Raw genomic sequence first — 21,602 nt, forward strand, 5'->3', positions numbered from 1 at the left:
TATTGTTATGAACATGGTCATATTTTCAAACAAATATATGCATGTTGGAAATAACACATAACTTTGTATTTAGCTATAAATAAACTACTACCACATAAGCATTTGTGTAGTATATAAACATTATAATGTGAAATTGGTAAAATATAAATCTCAATAAAACAAAAGGCAGAACAAATTAATACATATTTATGATGAAGAGATGAAAAAAAAAAAAAAAAATTATGTATATAACATTATCTGTACATATCTCGCCATTTTAGTAATTTGGCTAATAATTGGATAATTAGTTAGTTACCTAATTTACAGGTTTATTTATTTGAAAAATAAGCACTGGAATTAGTTGCTTTAAAATAAAAACAAAAAAAATAATATATTGTAAATATATGTTTAAGGTATTTTTTTAATGCATATCACAGATTTTATTCCCACATAATTTAATTAATAATAATATATTAACGAGTAATATTAAATGTGTCAAAATATGCACTTGAAAATATTATACACTAATAATATATGCACGTACATAAATATTCTTGTATATAGTTCTCCGAAAATATTATAAGAATAAAATAATATATTTGTTTATATTATTTTTTTATTCTTTTTCAAATTTTGTTATGAGGTAATAATTTTCACAAGAACAAAGGTACTGAATTGTCGTATAAAATGGAAAGGTATGTATAAGTTAGAAAAATTGTAAAAAAAAAATAAATGAAGAGAAAAGAAAGATAACAAATAGCCAACAATATATGCACACATATATGTTTTTTTTTTTTTTTTTTTTATTTTTTACAAAAATATATTTCATGTTAAGTTATTTTTTGGTTGGCTATCTTCATTTTTGTATATTCTTATTATACAACGTCAAAATTTACAGTGATACATCCGGTTTTTATATATTATTCTTTATAAGAAATTTTATATCACACATTTTTTGTTAGTGATATTTCCATACTCAATAATATGCATATATACAACATTTAAAAAATGGAAATAAACAAAAAAAAAAATAGTTTATGCAACTACATAAATTTCAAACATATATGCACACATTGCAATAAGTATGAAACAATTATATAATATTTTTTGTATGTTTATAGTTGCATAAAAAATAAGCAAATAAATTTGTCACATTCTATTAAATCGAGCAAACAAAATAAAGAAAAAAAAAAACGAAGAGTATATATAGCGGAAAAGTATGGAAATAATATAATTGCTAACCATTTCATTTATAATATACTAGAATTTTTGTAAATAGACAAAATTTCAGTGCTTATTTTATTTTTAATATTATCAGGATATTGCTTAGCCAAAGACATTAAAGTAGAAAAGTTTTGATCTTGATGAATATTTCCAAACTCCTTTATACTTATTTTATTTATTTTTTTTTTTTTTAAATAAGATAGATTGTCATGAATAAAATTATAATTACTTTTTTTATTGATAGGGCTAAGATTAATATTCTTTTTTTTTTTGTTACTAATATATTTATATGCACATATTATCATTTTGTAAATATCATTTTTTTTTATATTTGTAAATAATATATTTTTAATATGTTTAAATAAATTTTTATATTCTTTTTTATTATGAATATAAATTAATACATGTGAATAAAATAAAAAATCATTATCAGTAATATATGTTAATATATTATTAACCTGTTCAGGTAAAATATTCATATTAATATCATATTCGGATATTTGGCTAGCTGGCATATTAATTTTATCATATTTTTCTGCACACGTATTTGGTGTATTTGGTATATTTGTATTTGAATTGTTTAATTCAGTTGTTTTTGGTTTCACCTCTTTTTCATGCATTTCTTGAATAGCTTCGTATATAAATTTAAATTTTCTTCTATATCCCAAATAAAGATAAATTATGTGCAAAACAAATATGTTAATGTCATTATTATTTAATTTTATTTTTATGTAATTCATTATATTGTGTAGAAAAGATAAATTTTGATTAATTAAAAGACAAAACATACAAGCTAAACAATAAGTAAAAATATAATTAAATTGATATATATTAATTATTTTGTCTGCTAAAATATATATTTTTTTATAAATTAATAAACTAATACAAAACATAATGTCTATTTTTTTGGAGTTTATTATATTCCCATGTATATCGAGATCTTCTTGTAACAGCTGTTGCTGAAGAATTACCAAATCAATATATCTGTTTTGGGAAAAAAAAAAATATTATAATTCATTTGAAGATATAGAAAAATATGAACATGTACATGTACATATTTGTATACATTTGGAGCTTTACCTGAATATTAATTCGATTGGAATTGTGTGATTTGTTCGTTTTTTAGTTTCATCAAAAAGAATATTAAAATTGCTTTTATTATATAACTGTCTATTTTTCTTTTTTCGATTGGTATTATTTCGGAATATGAAATTGTCATAAAAAATATTTCGGTTGGAATTTTTATAATTCTTCGAACTGAAAAAAATACACACACATGTATGTATACATATATATTATCATGTTTTTCGCGTATATATTTTTCCTAATATTTTTCCTAACATTTTTATTTAAAAAAATAAAACTCTTTACCTCTCTAAATTTTTAACAATTAAGGTAAGATTTACGATAGCATTGTTTAGATGACCATTCTTCGCATCACTGTAAAGAAAATGAAGATAGTATGCACACATCATTTTAAAGAAAATAAAAATATGTCATATATATTTTTTTGTTCGTTATTTTGATTACATATTTCGGGCAATGGAATAATGGTATATACTTATGATGGCTGCATTTAAATAATCGCTTGAAAAAATCTAAAATTTTAAATAAAAAAATAAAAATGTTGGAAAAATAATATGACATTTTCGAATAAAAAGGGTATAAAAAATTATTATATATTAATACATGTCAGAATGAATATTAATTTTTCCCTTACCACATAATTGTAAAGCAAGTTGTACATTTTCTTTTTTAGCAAATAGCACTTTATTTTCTGAACAAAAAATAAGATTCAAGAAGTTTAGCAACACAATAAGTGTGTAAATGTGTAAATGTGTAAATATGTAAATATGTAAATATGTAAATATGTAAATATACAAATATGCAAATATCCAAATTTATTATGTTCATACAAATGATCATGATATATAGCTTTACCTGCTGAAGAAGTGGGTTCCTAAAATTAGACACATTTTGAAATATCTTATAAATATAATTATATTTATTTGCCCTTTTAACGATTCCTATAAAATATTCTGATAGTAAATCCTGCATAAAAGATAGAAATATATAGGAAATTGTATTTAAATAAGTGTGCATATTTTTTTTTCACTATTTATAAACATGAATTAAACTAATGGTATATATTTTTCTCACATTTTTTATAAGGAGCTTAAGACATGATTTGCTCAAATCATATTTTGTATATAAGCTCATCAGATTGTGCAAAGAACAATAGTCTTTCAAACTTCTTATAAAATTGTCATCATATTTTGAATTGTTGTAGTTTGTCAATTTTAAGGACCTGAACAAGCAAGGAAAAAAAACAAAAAATAATAAACATGCATATGCATATGCATATATATTTTTTTCGTAATAAATTTAATTTTGGTCATTTTTTTTAATAATTAATTATTTATTGTTGAAAAAGTAGGATAAAGATTTTATTATTACCTCGAATCAAGAGGAAGTAGTAAAGAAGTAATAAAAAGGTAGATTTTTATTTTTTTTGCATTAATTTTATTGTTAACATATTTTTTATTTTCGAAATAAATAATATCTTCAGAAACTTGGTTAATATCATTTTTAAAATATTGTAACATGATATTCATATTATCGCTCGGATTTATATAACATAGAGGGTAAGAACAATTGTTTATATCATAAAACAAATATTTATAATAATCTATAACATCCTTAGATATAAAAAATTGCATTATATTTTTTTCTAAAGAATTATTGTGCATACATATGATATATCTTTGGAATATCTCTAGTTTATTCTTAAACATATTAGTAATTTGAGTAATTTTCTTTTGTCTTATATAATTGGAATATATAAATGTTGTTTTCGAGCTAGCCAATTTTTTTATTTTAAGCTTATTATTTTTTTTTTGTGAAAAGTTGGCTTTTTTTCCTGACTTGTTCATAAAATTGGTGCAATTATTATTATCTTGATCATTATTATGTTCATTATTATTATCATCACTTGTTTTATTTTTTTTGTCAAAAATTGATAAGCAATAATTTCGTAAATATAGCGTTTGGTTTAGTGCACTACCTTGATTGTAAGAATCATTTTCTACATTTTCTACATTTTCTACATTTTCGAAGTAGCGTTGATTATAATTTATTACATATGGGTTTTTTATTATCTCTATTAAATAAATAAATAAATTTTTGTGTGCAAACTTGTTTACCTTTTCTATATCACTATCCTTAGCTTTAAAATGTATGTTGTTACAATAGTTGTAAAGATAACTAAATGTTATTTCGTTTAAAACATGTCTATTTATATAAATAGGTGTACTAAAGGAATATATATATTTTTGTTCATTATCTAACAAATTTGTACATATAACATTATTTTTTGATTTATATTTTGGAGAAATAAATAATTTTTTATTTTTTTTTATTTGTAAACAGGAAGAATAATTAATATTATCAATAGTAAAATATTTAAAAATGTTTTGTCTAACATTCGTTTTTTTTCTCTCTTTTTTAATTTTGTTAATTTCGGAATTTGTTAATATAATATAAGTAAGATAACTGTATTTTCCTGTTCGAATAACCATTTTATAAATATTTTCATTATTTATTAAATTGTTATTTTTATATGAAGATAAATAATCAGAATATATATTTTTTCTGTAATTTCGTTCTTGATTTTTTATTTCTTTAAATATTTCAACTTGTTTAACATTTAAATTGTTAGTAATAATATTTCGTTCTATATGTGTATATTTGTTTAAATAAGATGATAAATTTTTATAATTTTTATATATATTATTACAAAAATGAAAATCAAAAAAAAAGAAACAAAATAAACTAAGAGTGGAATAAAAATGTGTATTATTTTTATTTAAAAGTTCATAATGAAATGCCATTATATTAAAACGAATATTTTGAATTATTTCATGTATCTTTTCTTTTCTTATTACTTTAAATTTATTTTTTGTTTTTTTTACAAAATTACATAATTTTACTTCATTTGCATTGTTCAGAAAAATATGACCATTAGCTATTTCAATGTTGCTAACTTTATCAGCTGTTGTTTTTATTTGTTTATTTTCGTTTTGGAAATTATAAAAATTGGATGTATCAAAATATAATGAATTAAGAATATTTTTTATTTTAATATGTTTATTTTCATTTCGCATATTCATCAAATTGTTATACAAAATTTTGTTTATATTCTTATTCCTATAAATATATATCATATTTTCATGATTAAATATATAAAACCTTTTGATTTTTTCTAAATAAGTTAGATTTATATTTTCTGAACTATTAAAAGGTGATTTGAAACGATATATCAAAGATATCAAATTTTTTATCATTTTATATTTGTTATAAATTTCTTTTTTTTTTGAAAATGAATAAAATAAATCATACTCATTTAATATATAAAATGTATTTATGTTATAAAAGTAACAAGAATATATTCTATGTATTAAATAATTACATATATTATAATTTTTTTTTTTTAATTTATTTATTAAATATTGTATATTCATTTTAATAATATCCTTAATTCTAATATTTAATTTTATAGACATTTTTATATATATTAGAATAGGTAATAAATTAGATACTAAATTGGTTGCACTTTTTAATTCCTTATAATTTTCATAAAAAAAAAAACATATCTTATAAAAAATGTATATCAATATATTTGTACTAATTTGTTTGTCTACATTTTTATCTGTACTCATGTTTAATCTATTTTTTTTTTTTTCTTTAATTTGTCTATCATGACCAGATGCAGCATTTATTTCCAAATTGATATTTTTAGAACTGTCAACGTTTGCTGCATCTTTTTTCGTGCATCTATCTAAGATGTGATATTTTTTAATTATATTATTTTTTTGCACATTTTGAGTATTTTTGTAAATGCAATTTTTGTAAAACATATTAAATAAGCTGTGTTTTTTTTGAAAATTTATATTTTGTGTATATTTAATTATATCTTTTTTTTGATTTTCAAAATGATTTGTCCTTAATCTAATAAGGTTTTGTTTATAATCAAAAGTGTTATAAATATTATTGTGATTTTGATTATTATCTAAGCTTTCACAAATTGTATCAAATAATTTTTGAGTTATAAATAAAAAAATAGAATAAATAAATTTAATATTATTTTTTGCTCGATAAATAATAGACAATTTTAATATATCAATACATTTTTGTATGTTATATATGTTTTCTGTTTGAATCTGTTCAGATTCATTTTTGCCAACTATCGATTCATTTATCGTGCATAAATTAATATTAATATTTAAAAAAGCATAATAATATATTTTATACATTTTAAATGTTATCAAATTTTTACTTATTATATATTCTGCTAATTCTATATGATTGTTTTGTATCAATATTGGAAGTATATTTTTATATATTTTATTAATATTTTTTTTAAAAATATGTTCAATTTTTATATATTTAGCAACTAAGCTTAATACATAAAACCTTTTAATATATCTGTGTTTAAAATGTATCAATAAAAAATGTAAAAGATTTGTTAATATATTTAATTTATTTTTATAGAATATATAATGAATTATACTTTTCAATTTTTGAGCTTTAAATTTTTTTAAAAATAAAATAATTTTATTTTTTTTTACAATTTTACAATTATCTGATTCTATTGTTTTGTCTACATCTTTATTAAGACGCCATAAATCCAAAATATAATAATTTGTAAATTTCATAATAATTTCAGATTTATTTTTATCTGAAATGTTTTTAAATTTTACCAAAAAAACACAATATTTGAATAACTTATATGTTGAAATAAAATTTAATAGATCAATTTTATTTTCTTCTTTTTTTAAAATAGATAAATAAATATTAACAAAATTGAATTTGTTTGTTGGATTAATAGATGATATATATGATTTGTGTATTTTTTTAGCATGATAAATTATTTTAAAAATATGTTTATATGTATTTAATTTGGCTAGATTTGCATCTATGTTATTTGGAAGATTATGTATATTTTCACAATTAACAATATATAGATGCATATTACTTTTTGAATCATAATTTTGAATCTTTTCATTATATAGACACATATTTAATGCTATCATAAGCTCATGAAAACAAAATATTTCCAAATTTTTATAATTTCTCATTATTTTATTTACAAATATATCTATTCGTACATCAATTGGTACATCTATCTGTAATATATATTCAAACAAGAATCGGAGATTTTCTTTTCTTTTATCTGCATCTAAATTAAGTCGATTCAAATTTTGAAACAAATTAGAATAATATTTTTTAATAGAAATAAATTGGTCATATTTAATGCCATTTTCACAAATATCTAAACAATCTGCATAACTCTGATTGTCAAAGAGTGAAGAAAATAAAACATATTTGGTAAAAAAATTGAGATGAAACAGGTCATGGTATTTTACAAAATAGATGCCATTAAGCAGTTCGATGGTAAGGCTGTTGCCCTTTACTTCGTTTATTTCGCCTACTCCGTTTTTTTCGTTTTTTTCGTCTACTCCGTTTTTTTCTCCGTTTTTTTCTCCGTTTTTTTCGACAATTTTAAAGATCCTGTTTACATTGTTATAGAGCTCCTTTATATATCGATTCAAAATGTTATACGGTTTTGAAAAGTGGTATGCATATAATATATTGAAACAGAAGGGAAAATAATAATCGCACTTTTCCAAGCATATAAAAATGTTCATAATGGCGTTTTTTTTATTAGTATTATTTGACGTATCAGATGTGTCAGACATATCAGGTGGTGGGTGTGCACATTTTAGTCTTGTAGAGATAGATTTATTTGGAAATATTTTTATTTCTTGATTTTCAATTTTGTCTATTATATATTCTATATACAATTTGTATAATTGTTGTATATTTGTAATTTTATTTTTTTTTATTGTTAAATTTATATTTCTTTCTATAATTTTTATAGTATTTACATCATTAATCAAAAATAAAAAATCATTAGTTAAACATTCTATTATTGGTTTTTTATTTTTATATATATTTTTTGATTTTATTTTATATTTTATATGTTTATTATTTTTGATATTAGAACATAAATTAATAATTCCAAATTGTGAATCCAAATTTTTTTTATGAATAGGAATTTCATTATATATAGAAAATATTGTTTGTATATTTCCAACTAAAAGATGATAATATTGTATGAAAAAGAAAGAACATAAAATTTTAGCATTTCCATATGACTTTACAATAAACAAAATATATTTTACAAGTGTATATATATCTATGGTAAAAATGTTAAACAAATTATAGTTGATTTTTGTTTGATATGTGATGTGGTATAGATTTGTTTGGGTCGGTTTGGTCGGTTTGGTCAGTTTATTTTTTTGTGCCGGTTTATTTTTTTGTGCCGATTTGGTCGTTTGGGTTTTAGAAAAAGAGTCGACAAAATTTGCATCTATCTTATTTCCGCTTATCGAATCATATATATATGTTATTAATATATCAGAAAAGAAAAAAAAATAAAGTAAATAATTTAACACATTTCCTTTTTGATCATCTATATTTTGTATTAAGAGTGTAGAATATTTGTTCAAAATATTGTGCATATCTTTATAAGATATGTATTGATATTTTGTTTTATTTTTTACACAAATATTTGCATCTTTTGTAAAATTTGGATAATTTTCTTTATCTATTTGTGAATTTTCAATTTTTAAAACTATTTTTTTCTTCTTTTTCATATTAGAAAAAAAAAAAAACATGTCTTGTAAAAAATTTTTTTTTTTATATAAATCTATGAAATATTTTTTTATCATTTTGGATTGCACTTTTAGCGAATTCGATGTTAAGAGTAGATATTTAATAAGAAGAATGTTTTGTGTTCTATTCTGTACCCTGTTTTGCATCTTTTTGCGACGTAAATTTTGGCTGAGTGCTTTATCATATATATACCCATTTTGATCGTTTTTATTTGTTGGTAACTTATTTTTAGATATATTTTTTTTGATTTTTAATAATATATGTAATTTTTTAATAAAATAAAGTAAAAATTTGAATATGATTTGTCCTTTTTTCTTTTGTTCAACATCATTTTTCATTTTATTCACTTTTGTTTTTGCAAAATTTAATAAAATGATTCCATTTTCAACTTGATAAGAATGTGTCACACATATTCCAAGAAAAATATATATTAACAAGAAATCGATATTATAACTATTTAATAAAATGTATCGATTTATTTCATTTTCTTTATATTTATTAATGTAATAAACAAATAAATAAATAAGAAAACTATTTTTATAATATATATTTTTAGATATATATAAAATTTGAGAAATATATGAATTGTTAATAAAAGTTGAATCTGATAAAATATTTTTAATATATATTTTTTTAAATATTTGAATAAATCTGAGATATAAAATTAAATTATATGTATATGTAGACATAATTAATTGTTTTTTATATTTATTAAGGAAAAATATATTAATATTTTTATCTTTTTGATTAACAATATTTTTATAAACATATTCTTGTGATGTATTGTATATAATATCATATATATATTTGTCTAAAATGTTGTTAATTTTTTTTTTTTTTAATTTATGTATTCTTTCATTTTTTTTGAAACAAGAGTATATATATTCTTTATCTTTTATTTTCTTTTCTATTCTTGTTAATAAATTATAAAATGAACATTTTTTATTTTTTTTATCATCATTTATTTTAAATACTACAAATTTATCATCACATTTTGAGGGATACGCTGCCCAAGTTTTCAATTTCCCCCCCGAATCGTCTTTTTTCCCATTATTATGATTTTTTCCCCCATTTTTATGATTTTTTCCCCCATTTTTATGATTTTTTCCCCCATTTTTATGATTTTTTTCCCCATTTTTATGATTCTTTTTGCCATTTTTCGGAACCCTGTAACTATTCTTATATTTGCCATTATAATCTATTTTTACGTTTTTCACATTTTTGGTAATTTCAAAATTTGTAAAAAATATTATTAACCTTGTATAAATATTTTCAAATATTTTAAATAACAAGTTTCTTAAATTAAAAAAAAATATCGATTTATTTTTGTTGATTTTATTATTTTCTCTTAATTTATTATATATAAATATTACAAGCTTTATAAAATTGGACCCATTTATTTGTCTTTTTTCTATAAATCTAAATAAAATTATTATAATATAAAATAGACATTTTACTTTACACTCTTTGTATCGAACCAGTTTGTAATTCTTCTCAACCTCGTGTAGGCCCGTTGTCCTGTCGCCAAAAAAAACAGAAAAATGTGAAAAAATTTGAAAATTTTGAAAATTTTGAAAAAAATTAAAAAAAATGTGAAAAAATTTGAAAAAACAGAGTGGAAGACATACCCTGACAAGTAGCCATATGCTGCTTTAATTGAAGTATAAAATGAGAGCATGTTTAAGTTCATATATTTTTTTTTTTTAGAAAAAGATAATTTTTTAGTATATTTTTTTAATGTCATAATAAAGGTTGCATTAACATATGGTATTATATTAAATTTGTTTAAAAAATATGGAATAGAATAATTTTCTAACATTTTATATATATCATTTTTTTTGACTTTTTTTGTTTTAAATAATTTTAATTTATGTTCATGGGTTTTATAAAAATTGTAATTTACACAAGTAAGATTTATTTTTATTTTTATGTCTTTAATATAATTATATAAATATCTATTATTTTTGCATATTTCTATTTGATTTAAACATCTGAATTTTATTCCTACATCATTCGTATTTTCAATACAGTATAAGATGCACAAATTTTTTAGATCCTTAAAATTGTTTAGAATCTTATTTAGATGCTCAAAGTTGTTTTGCACCAGGTGGGTCTGGCAAACGTAAAACAAATATCTGTAAAGGTGGGAAAATGGAAATGATGAAAATGGGAAAAATGGAAAAAATGGTGGAAAAAATGGTGGAAACACCGCACCGTTGCATAGACAAAAGTGTCAAACTTATGTTTACCTTAAAAAAGGGATGTTATAGATTCGAGAATAATTAATATAAAAAAGTAGATCCTCATTTTTTTCGATTCCAATTGGATAGCAAACTATTTGATGGTTCACAAGTTTGGAATAAATATCATCAATATAATTAAATAAATAAATAAATATATTATATATTTGATTAGTTTTATTTGAATAAAATGTATTGGTCGAAACTAGAATTTCGTAAAGTATGGATTTATTTTTGTATCCAATATATTTAGTACTTTTGAATATATTTCTATAACTCATTTTATTTCTTAATTTATTAATATATAAATAAATTATTTTGTTAATTTTCAAATAATTTATGCACAAGTATAAACCAATTCCATCTAACTTGACCAAATATGCCTCATTTTGATTTTTATATAAATTATCGCAATTTTTAAAAAAATCATCCTTTTCAATATCAATTTTATGAAAAAACGAATCAACACATAAAACTTTTATATCTTCACAATTATAATAAAATGCTAACATTACCAAAAAGGTGTATATTTTGTTCAGAATATTAGTTGCTAAATGGTATTGTTTTGAGAGATGTGGGAAGCTTTCGCCCGTTTCGCCCGTTTCGCCCATTACGCCCGTTTCGCCCATTACAGCATTCACAACCTTTTCAACCTGTTCAGTCTTTACGTGGCTTACACTTTGGTTTGGCGAGTGTGTGGGTGGGTCAGGAGATTCGGGAGGATGAATGGGACCAATTTTGTTTGCATGATTATAAATAAGAGGGTTTGATTTAATTTTTGACCTAATTTGAGTAAAAGATTCTTGACATTTTTGATATAAAAATGAAATAGTTGAAGATATAGAAAATAAAAATATGTTATTTATAAATAGATGATTAAATTTAAAAAGATATATAAAATTTTGATAATTTATTAAATCATTTTTTTTTAATTTTTCTGTTAAAACAATTATATATATATGAATGATATCAAAATATGCTTCTAAAAAAATGAGATAAGATTCATATATTTTATTTTGGATATTTATTTGTTTTGTTTCTATTTTGTGTTGTTCTTGATATATATTTGAATTTCCATTTTGTTTTTTATTTTCCCCAAAATTGACATATTGTCTATTGTTTAACATAAATAAGTGTAATAAAAATTTTTTGAATTTTTTATTAAAAAAAAGAGCTTTAAAAAGGGAAAGAGATAAAGATGGTAAATAAAAACATAGATAAAATAAATCAGTAAATATTTCTATAATTATATTTTTTTTAAAAAAAAATAAAATTTCATCTTGATATGATGTGATATAATTATGTATACATTTTTGATTGACTATATATAAAGGAGGAATATATATAACATTTAAATTATTAGTTTCGGACATATTTTTTTTTAAGTTATTTTTGGATGAAATATCATCAGTTTTTTTTTTATTATTCTGTTTTTTTTTTCGAAAATTTATTAAATCTGTGCAACCATCTGTTTCGTGAATCAATTTAAAATTCGTTAGTGTTAGTTCATCTATTTTATTAAAAAAATTGTCATTATAATTTATTTTGTATTTTTTTTCACTAAAAATATTTTTAACAAAATTTGCATTCTTTTTTTCATTCCTTTTGTCGGTTTTAATTTTTGTCTGCTTTTTATTATCGGGCATTACATAATCAATGAGATAAAATAGTAGGAAGTTTCTGTCATTTTTTCCACTTTTTTTTCCGCTTTTTTTTCCACCTTTTTTCCCACCTTTTTTCCCACCTTTTTTTCCGCTTTTTTTTCCATTTTTAAGCAATTCTCTCGCTTTTATATACAAATAAAATAGACGCCTCAAATACTGTAAAATGTCAATACTAAAAAAGTTGAAATTAAAATAAATGTTAAAAATTTGTCCAAGTTTTAAATAATGGTCCTTGTGTGTAATTATAATAGAAAGGATGATGTCAAAAAGTATTTTCTGTTTTATTTCATTTGATATATATTTTTTTTTTAGTATATATTTATATTTGGTTAAAAAATTGTATTTATTTATTTTGTCATATATCTCTTGGCTTGTTTTGCCATATATCTCTTGGCTTGTTTTGTCACAATCCTTAGTCGGCAAATCTGAACAAATCTGTTTAAACTGGCTGAAAAGTATTTTGTAATCATTTTCAAATTTAATAAAATTAAAAAAAATAATATCCACAAAATAATTATAATCATTAACTAATTTTAGCAAAAAATGAGAACTTGATATTTCTTTTGAAAATATTTGTAAAGGAGATGGTCCATATTTTATATATCTTCTAATATATTTTAAGACTTTTTTTAATATATAAAGCTTATTTTTAATTAAATAATTTGTTATTTTTTTATTTTTTCCTATGTCTGATACATTTAATAAGTTAGAATTTATTAAATTTATTAATAATAGTCTTGCCAACTCATATTGTTCAAGGTTTATATAATTAGTAATAATTTGAATTATTACTCTGTAGTTGTTTTTATTTAAAAAGGCATGGTTGCTCATATTTTATTCAAAAACGGAATGAAATTATTGATAAAATGTGAAAAAAAAACAAAAAAAAAACAAAAAAACACCAAAAAAATACCAAAAAAACACCAAAAAATACCAAAAAAAATATATCTATTCCCTTTATCACCTCATTATCCTTACTGTTTGTATCAAATTTCGTGACACATCACTACAAAGGAAATGAGAATGTGAACAAAGCCAGCCGGCGATTACCATTACTCCTTAATTTTGTTTTGCTTTATTTTGTTTTGCTTTATTTTGTTTTATTTATTATTTTATTTTATTATTTTATTTTATTATTTTATTTTACTATTTTATTTTGTTATTTTATTTTACTATTTTATTTTATTTTGTTATTTTTTAAATATAGAATGTGGGATACTTTGTGCACGCGGCGTACTGTGTGTGCCCATTTTGGCCATTTTTTTTTTATATTTTTTTTTATATTTTTTTATTTTTTTTTATATTTTTTTATTTTTTTTTATTATTTTTTTATTTTTTTTTATTTTTTTTTTATTATTTTTTATTATTTTTTTTTATTTTTACTATTTTTATGCCTTATTTTGTGAGCTTGCGCAAAGGAACGATTTGTTAAAAATTAAAAAACGAGAGTTCAGGGTTTAGTGAAAAAATGAAAGGCAAAAATGAAACGAGCGAGTGGAATTACAATTTAGAAATTTTCGAAGCAACATATAAATGGAAAACTGAAAAAATATTGTCAAAAAATATTTGAGAATATATATCATTTTGTATAATATTTTGAATCGATTCTCTGATTGTATTTCTTTCTTCATTATAATTAATACAAAATGTGTTATTTTTTAAATTAAGATAAGTTATGAAATTTGAGATATTTGGGAATTTCATTTGTAAACCTTTAGTAATATTTAAATTTAATTCTTTATTTTTACAAATATTATCATAAGATTCTATTTTAAACACATTTTTTTTATTATTTTTTATTAGTTGATTATTATTTAATATATGTATTTTATACCCATCTCCAATACATACAGACACATTAATATCTGTTGCATACTCTTCAGGTTCCTCGTTAATTTGGGTATTTGTTTTGTTCTCATTTTCGGCTTTATTTGCACCGTTTTCGGCTTTATTTGTACCATTTTCGGCTTTATTTTCATCATTTCCAGCTTCATTCGCAGCATCTACATCTCCCTTTTGATGCAACTTCGTGGGTATGATAAGTAGGTTCCCTTTAAGCAGATATAGAAAATATTCTAAGATCGAATAAATATATTTTTTTGATAAAATTGGTTTTAGTGAATTTTTGGGATTATCACAATTGAGATTAGGACAATTATTAGACTCCTTTAAAAATATTCTTCTCGTTTTTAACAAACATGAATTACATATATACATCTGTTTATAAAATGTAGAACATAGATGATTAATAAATGAAAATATATAATTTCTTATTTTATCTATTGGTAAAAGTGAAAAACATTTATTACATCTAAAATATTTTATAAATATAACTGGTTTTACATCATGATGACAATTATCACAATTAAGAAACCCTTTTAAATTTATATTTTTAAATCTTTCTTCTGTTTCACTTAATAATGATAAAACATTTGTTTCTAAATAAGATTCATCTATCTGTTCATCACTTTTTATTTCTTTAACATTGTATATATTAAAACATGATGAAATTTTTTCTATATTTGTTCCTTCTATATATTGACAAAGTCGATTGATAGGTAATAATATTTGGTTTCTAATATAATAATCCTTATCAATTTTTAAATTATATTTTTTTATTTCACTAATACTAAAACAACATAATGAACTATTTAATTTTTCATTTCCTTTATTATAAAATTTTAATGCATCTTCATTTCTACATACACAATATTGAATCTCTTTATTTACACAAACATTGTATCCATCTTTTATCATCCTCTCTGCTACTAATACATGTCCTAGCGAATTCTTCTCCTGATATTCGTTGACATTCTTTGTTAGCTTTTTGGTGATTACATAGTGCTCGAGGTCGAACCTACAACGTGGGCGGTGTAACGCGAAGTGGTGTAACGTGAAGCGGTGCAGTATGAGCGGTGTAACAAAAAGGTGCAGTAAAACGGTGTAACAAACGGTGTAACAAACGGTGCAGCAAAACGGTGAAGCATGAGTGGTGCAACAAAACGGTGCAAAATACGGACAGGCTTACTCGTCGTTTTGGATGCGCTGGTATACGGAACGAAGGTACTCGTGAATTTGCTCCGAAAGGTCGTTCTGAATTGAAAGGTCGTCAGTGTGACTAAGAGAAGTGTTAGACGAATTTGGTTGAGATGGCTTGTATTCTTTATTTGAAAAAATAATTCTTAACATTTCATTTCCTATAAGTTTTGATATTTTGCAAAAATCTCTTTTTATAAAATTGATACCTTTCATTTCATATTCATATTTTCCTAAATTAGGATCAATAACCTTAGCACATGCATATTTTTTTTTTTTTAATAAAAGTAATTTACTAAAAATACATTCTAAATCTAATTCTAATTTTTTATAATTTTTATTAATATTATTTTTTATAGTATGAGCTAGTTTTAATGATTCTTTATAATTATTAACATCTGATGATTTGATTCCAGTATCTATCATGATAGAATCTGTATCACCATATACAACTTTTAAGTTAAATTCCTTTTCAACTTTAAATTTTGTATGTTGTAATAAGTTTCTACCTTTTTGTGTGATATAAGATGCAATATATTTAGCATAAAATCGATTATGTGTATTTCCTAGACAACCATATATACTATTACTAATAAGTTTTATAGATAAAGATTGAACAAGAAGCAATTCTTTTTTTTCTTTATTTTTTTCACTTGCTATTAATTTTTTAATAAATGCTCTTTTTTCTACTAATTGTTTTAAAATTGATGGTAAAATACCTGGTTTTGTTTTATCAAAATAATCTATATTTGATATATCACCAACTTGATCATCTTTATCTAAATTATTTACATCTGAATCATTGTAATCTATTATATTTCTTTTTCCTGTTTCTTCTTGAATTTCTTCAGATGTAGAACCAGATAATGCTAAATAATTTTTCATATTAAAAGTACTAAAACATATATTATATTCTATAATAATTGAAGGATATAAACTATTAAAATCAAGATAAAGTACATATGTATCATAATATCCACATAATGGTTCTAAAACCAAACCTCCTAAATATTTTGCTGTATTCTTTGATTTGTTAGAATCATTTTCTATTTTTGGTTTTTTTTTAGCTACTAAAGGAGTTATATATTTTTTTTTATGATATTCATGTAATAAAAAATATTCAACACATTCGCTAGTATATGAAAGCAAACTTCTTGCCCATATATATCCACTCAATTTTGTTAAATCTCTACTTTTTTCTACTAATTGTAAAACATTACATACATTATATATTTCATATATACTAAAAATTTGACTATTTATATATGTATTTAAATGGTTTTCTAAAATTTGTTCAGAATCAAATAAATGTATATTATTACAATTTATTAAATTTATATCATTAACTATAAAATCTTTAAATACATTTTGAATGTTTTCTCGAGATTTATTTTTATTTGTATGATTGTTAGAATTATTATTTCCATTTATTACACTATTTGATCCTGTTTGCTGTTTTACCTTTTCTTGAAATTTTGTTCTTACTCCATCAATAATTTCATCCATAGAATAGCTAGTTAATTTTATTGTATCTTTAGACAATGCATATATATCTAATATTAATCTTCCTTTTATATTTTGAACAATATTATATATTGATCCAGTACTATTTGTTCCACTAAATTTATTTACTTTCATTTTATCCGATTTTTTTAATTTTTTTTTTCTACTTAAAACTCCTGGATCTATATTATTTACATGACATCTATGAATTAAAAATTCAAGATCAAAATTTAAAATATTGTATCCTATGTATATATCTACATCTATTGTTCTTATTTTATTTAAAAAGGCTTGTAACAATAATTTTTCGTTTGGAAATATTTTACAATTGTTTCGATTGTAAGAATATATTTCATTTTTGTTATCATTTATATTGTTACTTATATTTGGAGTTGATCCTTTTTTATTTGATTTAACACAAATTCCAAAGAAGTTTATATATTTCATTCCATCAGCATCTACTAAACTACATATACTAAAAATTTCATGATTATTTTCTTCGTTAAGAACCGAAACAACTCTTATAACAAGTTTATTCAAATCTATATCTATAAAATTGTTTAAATTGTTATTGTCTATTTTTTTTAAAGATTCATCATGTATTATGCCACTATTAGTAGAATTAGTGGTTGGATTGTGATTAGAACCATTAATCAAATCTGTGTTTTTTTTTTCCATAAATTTGTCTAAAGTAAATATATTTTTTTTTGAAGCAACAGTACAATCAAAATAACAATATGCTATATTATTAGAAAAATTATTTTTTAAATCTTTAATTTTAACCCAGCAAGGCATTTTCATATTTTTTTTAATAATAAAATTTTCTACTATATCATCATTACAACAATAAAAAGAAGAATATGTATCTCCTTTTGAAAATTGTTCACTAATATTATCATAGTTATATGAATATAAAACCTTTGCATATAGTTCTTCATTATTTGATGATAAATTTAAATTTTTTCTAAAAACAATTTTATATTTTGCCATTTTTATATTATGGTATTCCCTAATTTTTTTAAATTCAGATACAAAATCTAGCATAATAAAATTTTTATATTTTTCATGTCCATATGTTATTTCTATTCCATCTTTTACATATTTTTTATTTTTATTTAATAAAAAATAATAACATCTATCCATATCTTCAATATATATACTTATGCTTTTGTATCTTTTTAATTTTGTTAATGTTCTACCAAATAATATAATACTATTTTTATGTTTGCATATATCAAATACGTATATATTTACATATCCTGTATCTTCATTTATGATTATTTCTTCGTATTTATTTTTTAATATACTATCATTTACATTATTTTTTTCATCCCCACTATCTTCATTTTCTTTATCTAAATTTTCATTTTTTAAATTTACTGCATCTAATTTATGTTCCTCATCTATTTCTATTCTTATATCCAACCCATCCAAATCTTTTAAAATATTATCATTTTTTATATTTTTATTTAAAGATGATAAATTTTTATTCATAGTAAGAACATCTTCCTCTTGTTTAATATTGTCTTTAAAATTATTATTAGAATTTATAGTCTTTACAATTTTATTTGGTTCGTTATTTTCAATTTCCATTTTTCTTTTTTTATCAGAATTTTCGTTATTTTCTTCATTTTGTTCTGCATCAGAATTAAAAAAATTATTTGTTTTTTTGGTATTTATCAAATTTGCATTGCCTATATTATCTTTACCGATTTTATCATATATATCATAATTTTCTTGAGATTTGCGAGGTTGACTATTGATTCTATCATATATATTTTTATTTTTACTATTGTTACTACTATTATTATAATAATAAGAATCATATGAATCTCTTGTCTTTCTTTTTATATTTATTTTACCACATCTTCCTTCACTATCACTAGATGATGAATTATTTTCCATCATTTTTTCGATATTTCGTGTTTTTGAAATATCATCTTTAGTTAGCTTGCCACTGGAAAATATTTTCTGTATTTTTTTTTCACGGATAAAATCGTCTATTTGTGTATTCCGCTTTGGCTTGCTCTCCTTTTCGGCATCTACAAAGGGGAATGGAGCGGGCGAAGAAAATCAAAATAAAATGGGTCAAAATAAAGGAGGTCAAAATAGAGGAATAATTGCACAGTTGCGAGAATTTCTGTGAATCTAGCTGCTTCCCATTTGGAAAGAGATGAGCAGTTAGCCAAGTATTTAGTACCACATTTTGTTTTTTATTTTATTTTATTTTTCAAAGTTACTTTTTTTGGTGATCATGCTATAGTCAACCGTTTCTAATATCACATCATCGCTTGAATCATAATTTTTGTCGTCTAAGAAAAAAAGAAATTTTCATAAAATCAGAGAGAATTATGTAGGCAAACAAAATAATACTAGCTAGCTAAAATTTAAAAAATTCCATTTTAATAGCTACCTCCAACAATAAAACTTTTTAATGAATTTTTATTTTCTATGTATCCATCTTCGTCGACTACTTCATATATATCATCATTTTTATTTTTCACCTGAACAAATAAGGAAAAATAAAAATATTGAACTGACAATAACATAAAGGAAGGAGGGGTGTTAAGTCTTTCCTCCTCATGGTCACAAAATGCTGAGCCTGTGTGAGTTTTGCGAAACAGCCATTTTTTTTCAAAATCTCAGAACATAGCATAAAACAATTATAGGCACGCGCACACACACACACACGCACACATATGCTTGGCTCGAAATATAAATTTATTTATAAAACAAAAGGATAAAAATAAATATGTGAATAGTAAAAGAGAGTATAGGCCTAAAAGGGAACTTTATTGTTTGTAAATATATTTATGCATATACATATTAAATATACCTCATAAAAGTCTGTTGCCTTGCATTCTTTTGATCTTTGTTTCCTTAATTTATCAAAAACATTACTCATTTTTTTTTTAAAATAGAAATATAAAATGATTTAATTTGGCATTTAATAACATATATAAGTATTATTTATTCAAACTAGAGAAAAATATAATACATTGAAAAGCTTAAAAAATTATTTTTTTTAATATAAAAAGAAAATACATAAAAAAAAATGTTTGTTAATGTTTTTTTTATATATCCTAAACATTTTTTTATTAAATTTTCTGAACATGCATGTTGAAATAGGGAAAAAAAAAAAAAAAGAGAAGAAAAAAAAGAAGAAAAAAAAGGAGAAGAAAAAAAAGAAGAAAAAAGAGAAGAAAAAAACGAAGAAAAAAAAGGGAAGGGGAAAAAAAAAAGAGAGAAGAAAAGGAGATGATAATTTTATTCCTTATATACACATGAAGAAATTAAATACATGTGTGTAAATATTGCAAAGGGAAACAAAAAAAAATGTGCTAAGAAAATATGAACAATTTAATTCGCTAGCTAAATAAGAAATTAATGCATTTATAAAATATAATATATTATTGCATATTTATTTAGAAAATACTATTTTATTTATACCCTTTCAAGTCTTATTGCAACATTTATTTAACAAACATACAAATAATAATTCTCATTATGTGATTGTATAAATTTCTCCAAAAAAAAATAAAATAAATTTAGTTCAGTATATAACTACACCTTATATTTTTAAAACAATTTAATGTCTTTTTTTTTTATTTCAAGTGCAATTAAATATTTTCTCTAAAAATATAATAAAAGATTATGTTACTATTTCATTATATTCCTTTTTTGTATCCTTGGGTCAAATATATAAAACCTTAAATATGATATATTTTCCCTATATATAATTTTTTGTTAAGAATAAAAAAAAGAAAAAAAAAAGAAAAAAAAAAAAAAATGATAAGTTTAAAGGTGTGTAGATATGATAAAAATGAATTGTGTTTGCTTATAAAAATGTGTTATCAAATTAAATAAACAAAATAAATTATAGACTTGTATCAACAAAATTAATATTTTACACATAAAAATTTATTGTTAATTTTATATACCACCATAAACACTTATAAATAATTCAATACCATATTGTATGTATATGTTTATATATTATATTGTGTGAAAAATAAATGTGTGGCAATTTTATTTATTTTTTTGATAAAAAAAAAAAATAATAAATTAAAAAAAAATATCTATATTTTTATATGTGCATAAAAATATGAAAAATGAGCAATATATTAAAAGTATTTTTCTCTTTGTTTTAGCCTTTTTAAGATTGTAAATATTAGAATATATTTATGAACTAATAAAATAACAAATATTTAACACTATT

The 21,602-nt window shown here is 21.3% G+C and overlaps 2 protein-coding genes across 2 annotated transcripts; both read right to left on the minus strand.

The window, feature by feature from the left end:
- Positions 1-1,229: 1,229 nt before the first annotated feature.
- On the minus strand, positions 1,230-13,675 carry PY17X_0615800 (conserved Plasmodium protein, unknown function; the record flags this gene model as incomplete). Its single annotated transcript, XM_022955390.1, has 10 exons — positions 1,230-2,187; positions 2,284-2,460; positions 2,575-2,643; positions 2,734-2,801; positions 2,924-2,980; positions 3,145-3,255; positions 3,364-3,511; positions 3,661-10,458; positions 10,569-11,075; positions 11,190-13,675. The coding sequence occupies 10 exons, from the start codon at positions 13,673-13,675 to the stop codon at positions 1,230-1,232; spliced, it is 11,379 nt and encodes a 3,792-aa protein (XP_022813174.1).
- A 669-nt stretch (positions 13,676-14,344) lies between these two features.
- Positions 14,345-20,288, minus strand: PY17X_0615900 (DNA polymerase alpha catalytic subunit A, putative; the record flags this gene model as incomplete). The annotated part of the gene is made up of 5 exons (XM_022955391.1): positions 14,345-15,701; positions 15,873-19,425; positions 19,624-19,695; positions 19,797-19,887; positions 20,220-20,288. The coding sequence occupies 5 exons, from the start codon at positions 20,286-20,288 to the stop codon at positions 14,345-14,347; spliced, it is 5,142 nt and encodes a 1,713-aa protein (XP_022813175.1).
- Positions 20,289-21,602: the final 1,314 nt, after the last annotated feature.

Source organism: Plasmodium yoelii (genome assembly GCF_900002385.2).
Source record: "Plasmodium yoelii strain 17X genome assembly, chromosome: 6".
Taxonomy (NCBI): Eukaryota; Apicomplexa; class Aconoidasida; order Haemosporida; family Plasmodiidae; genus Plasmodium; species Plasmodium yoelii.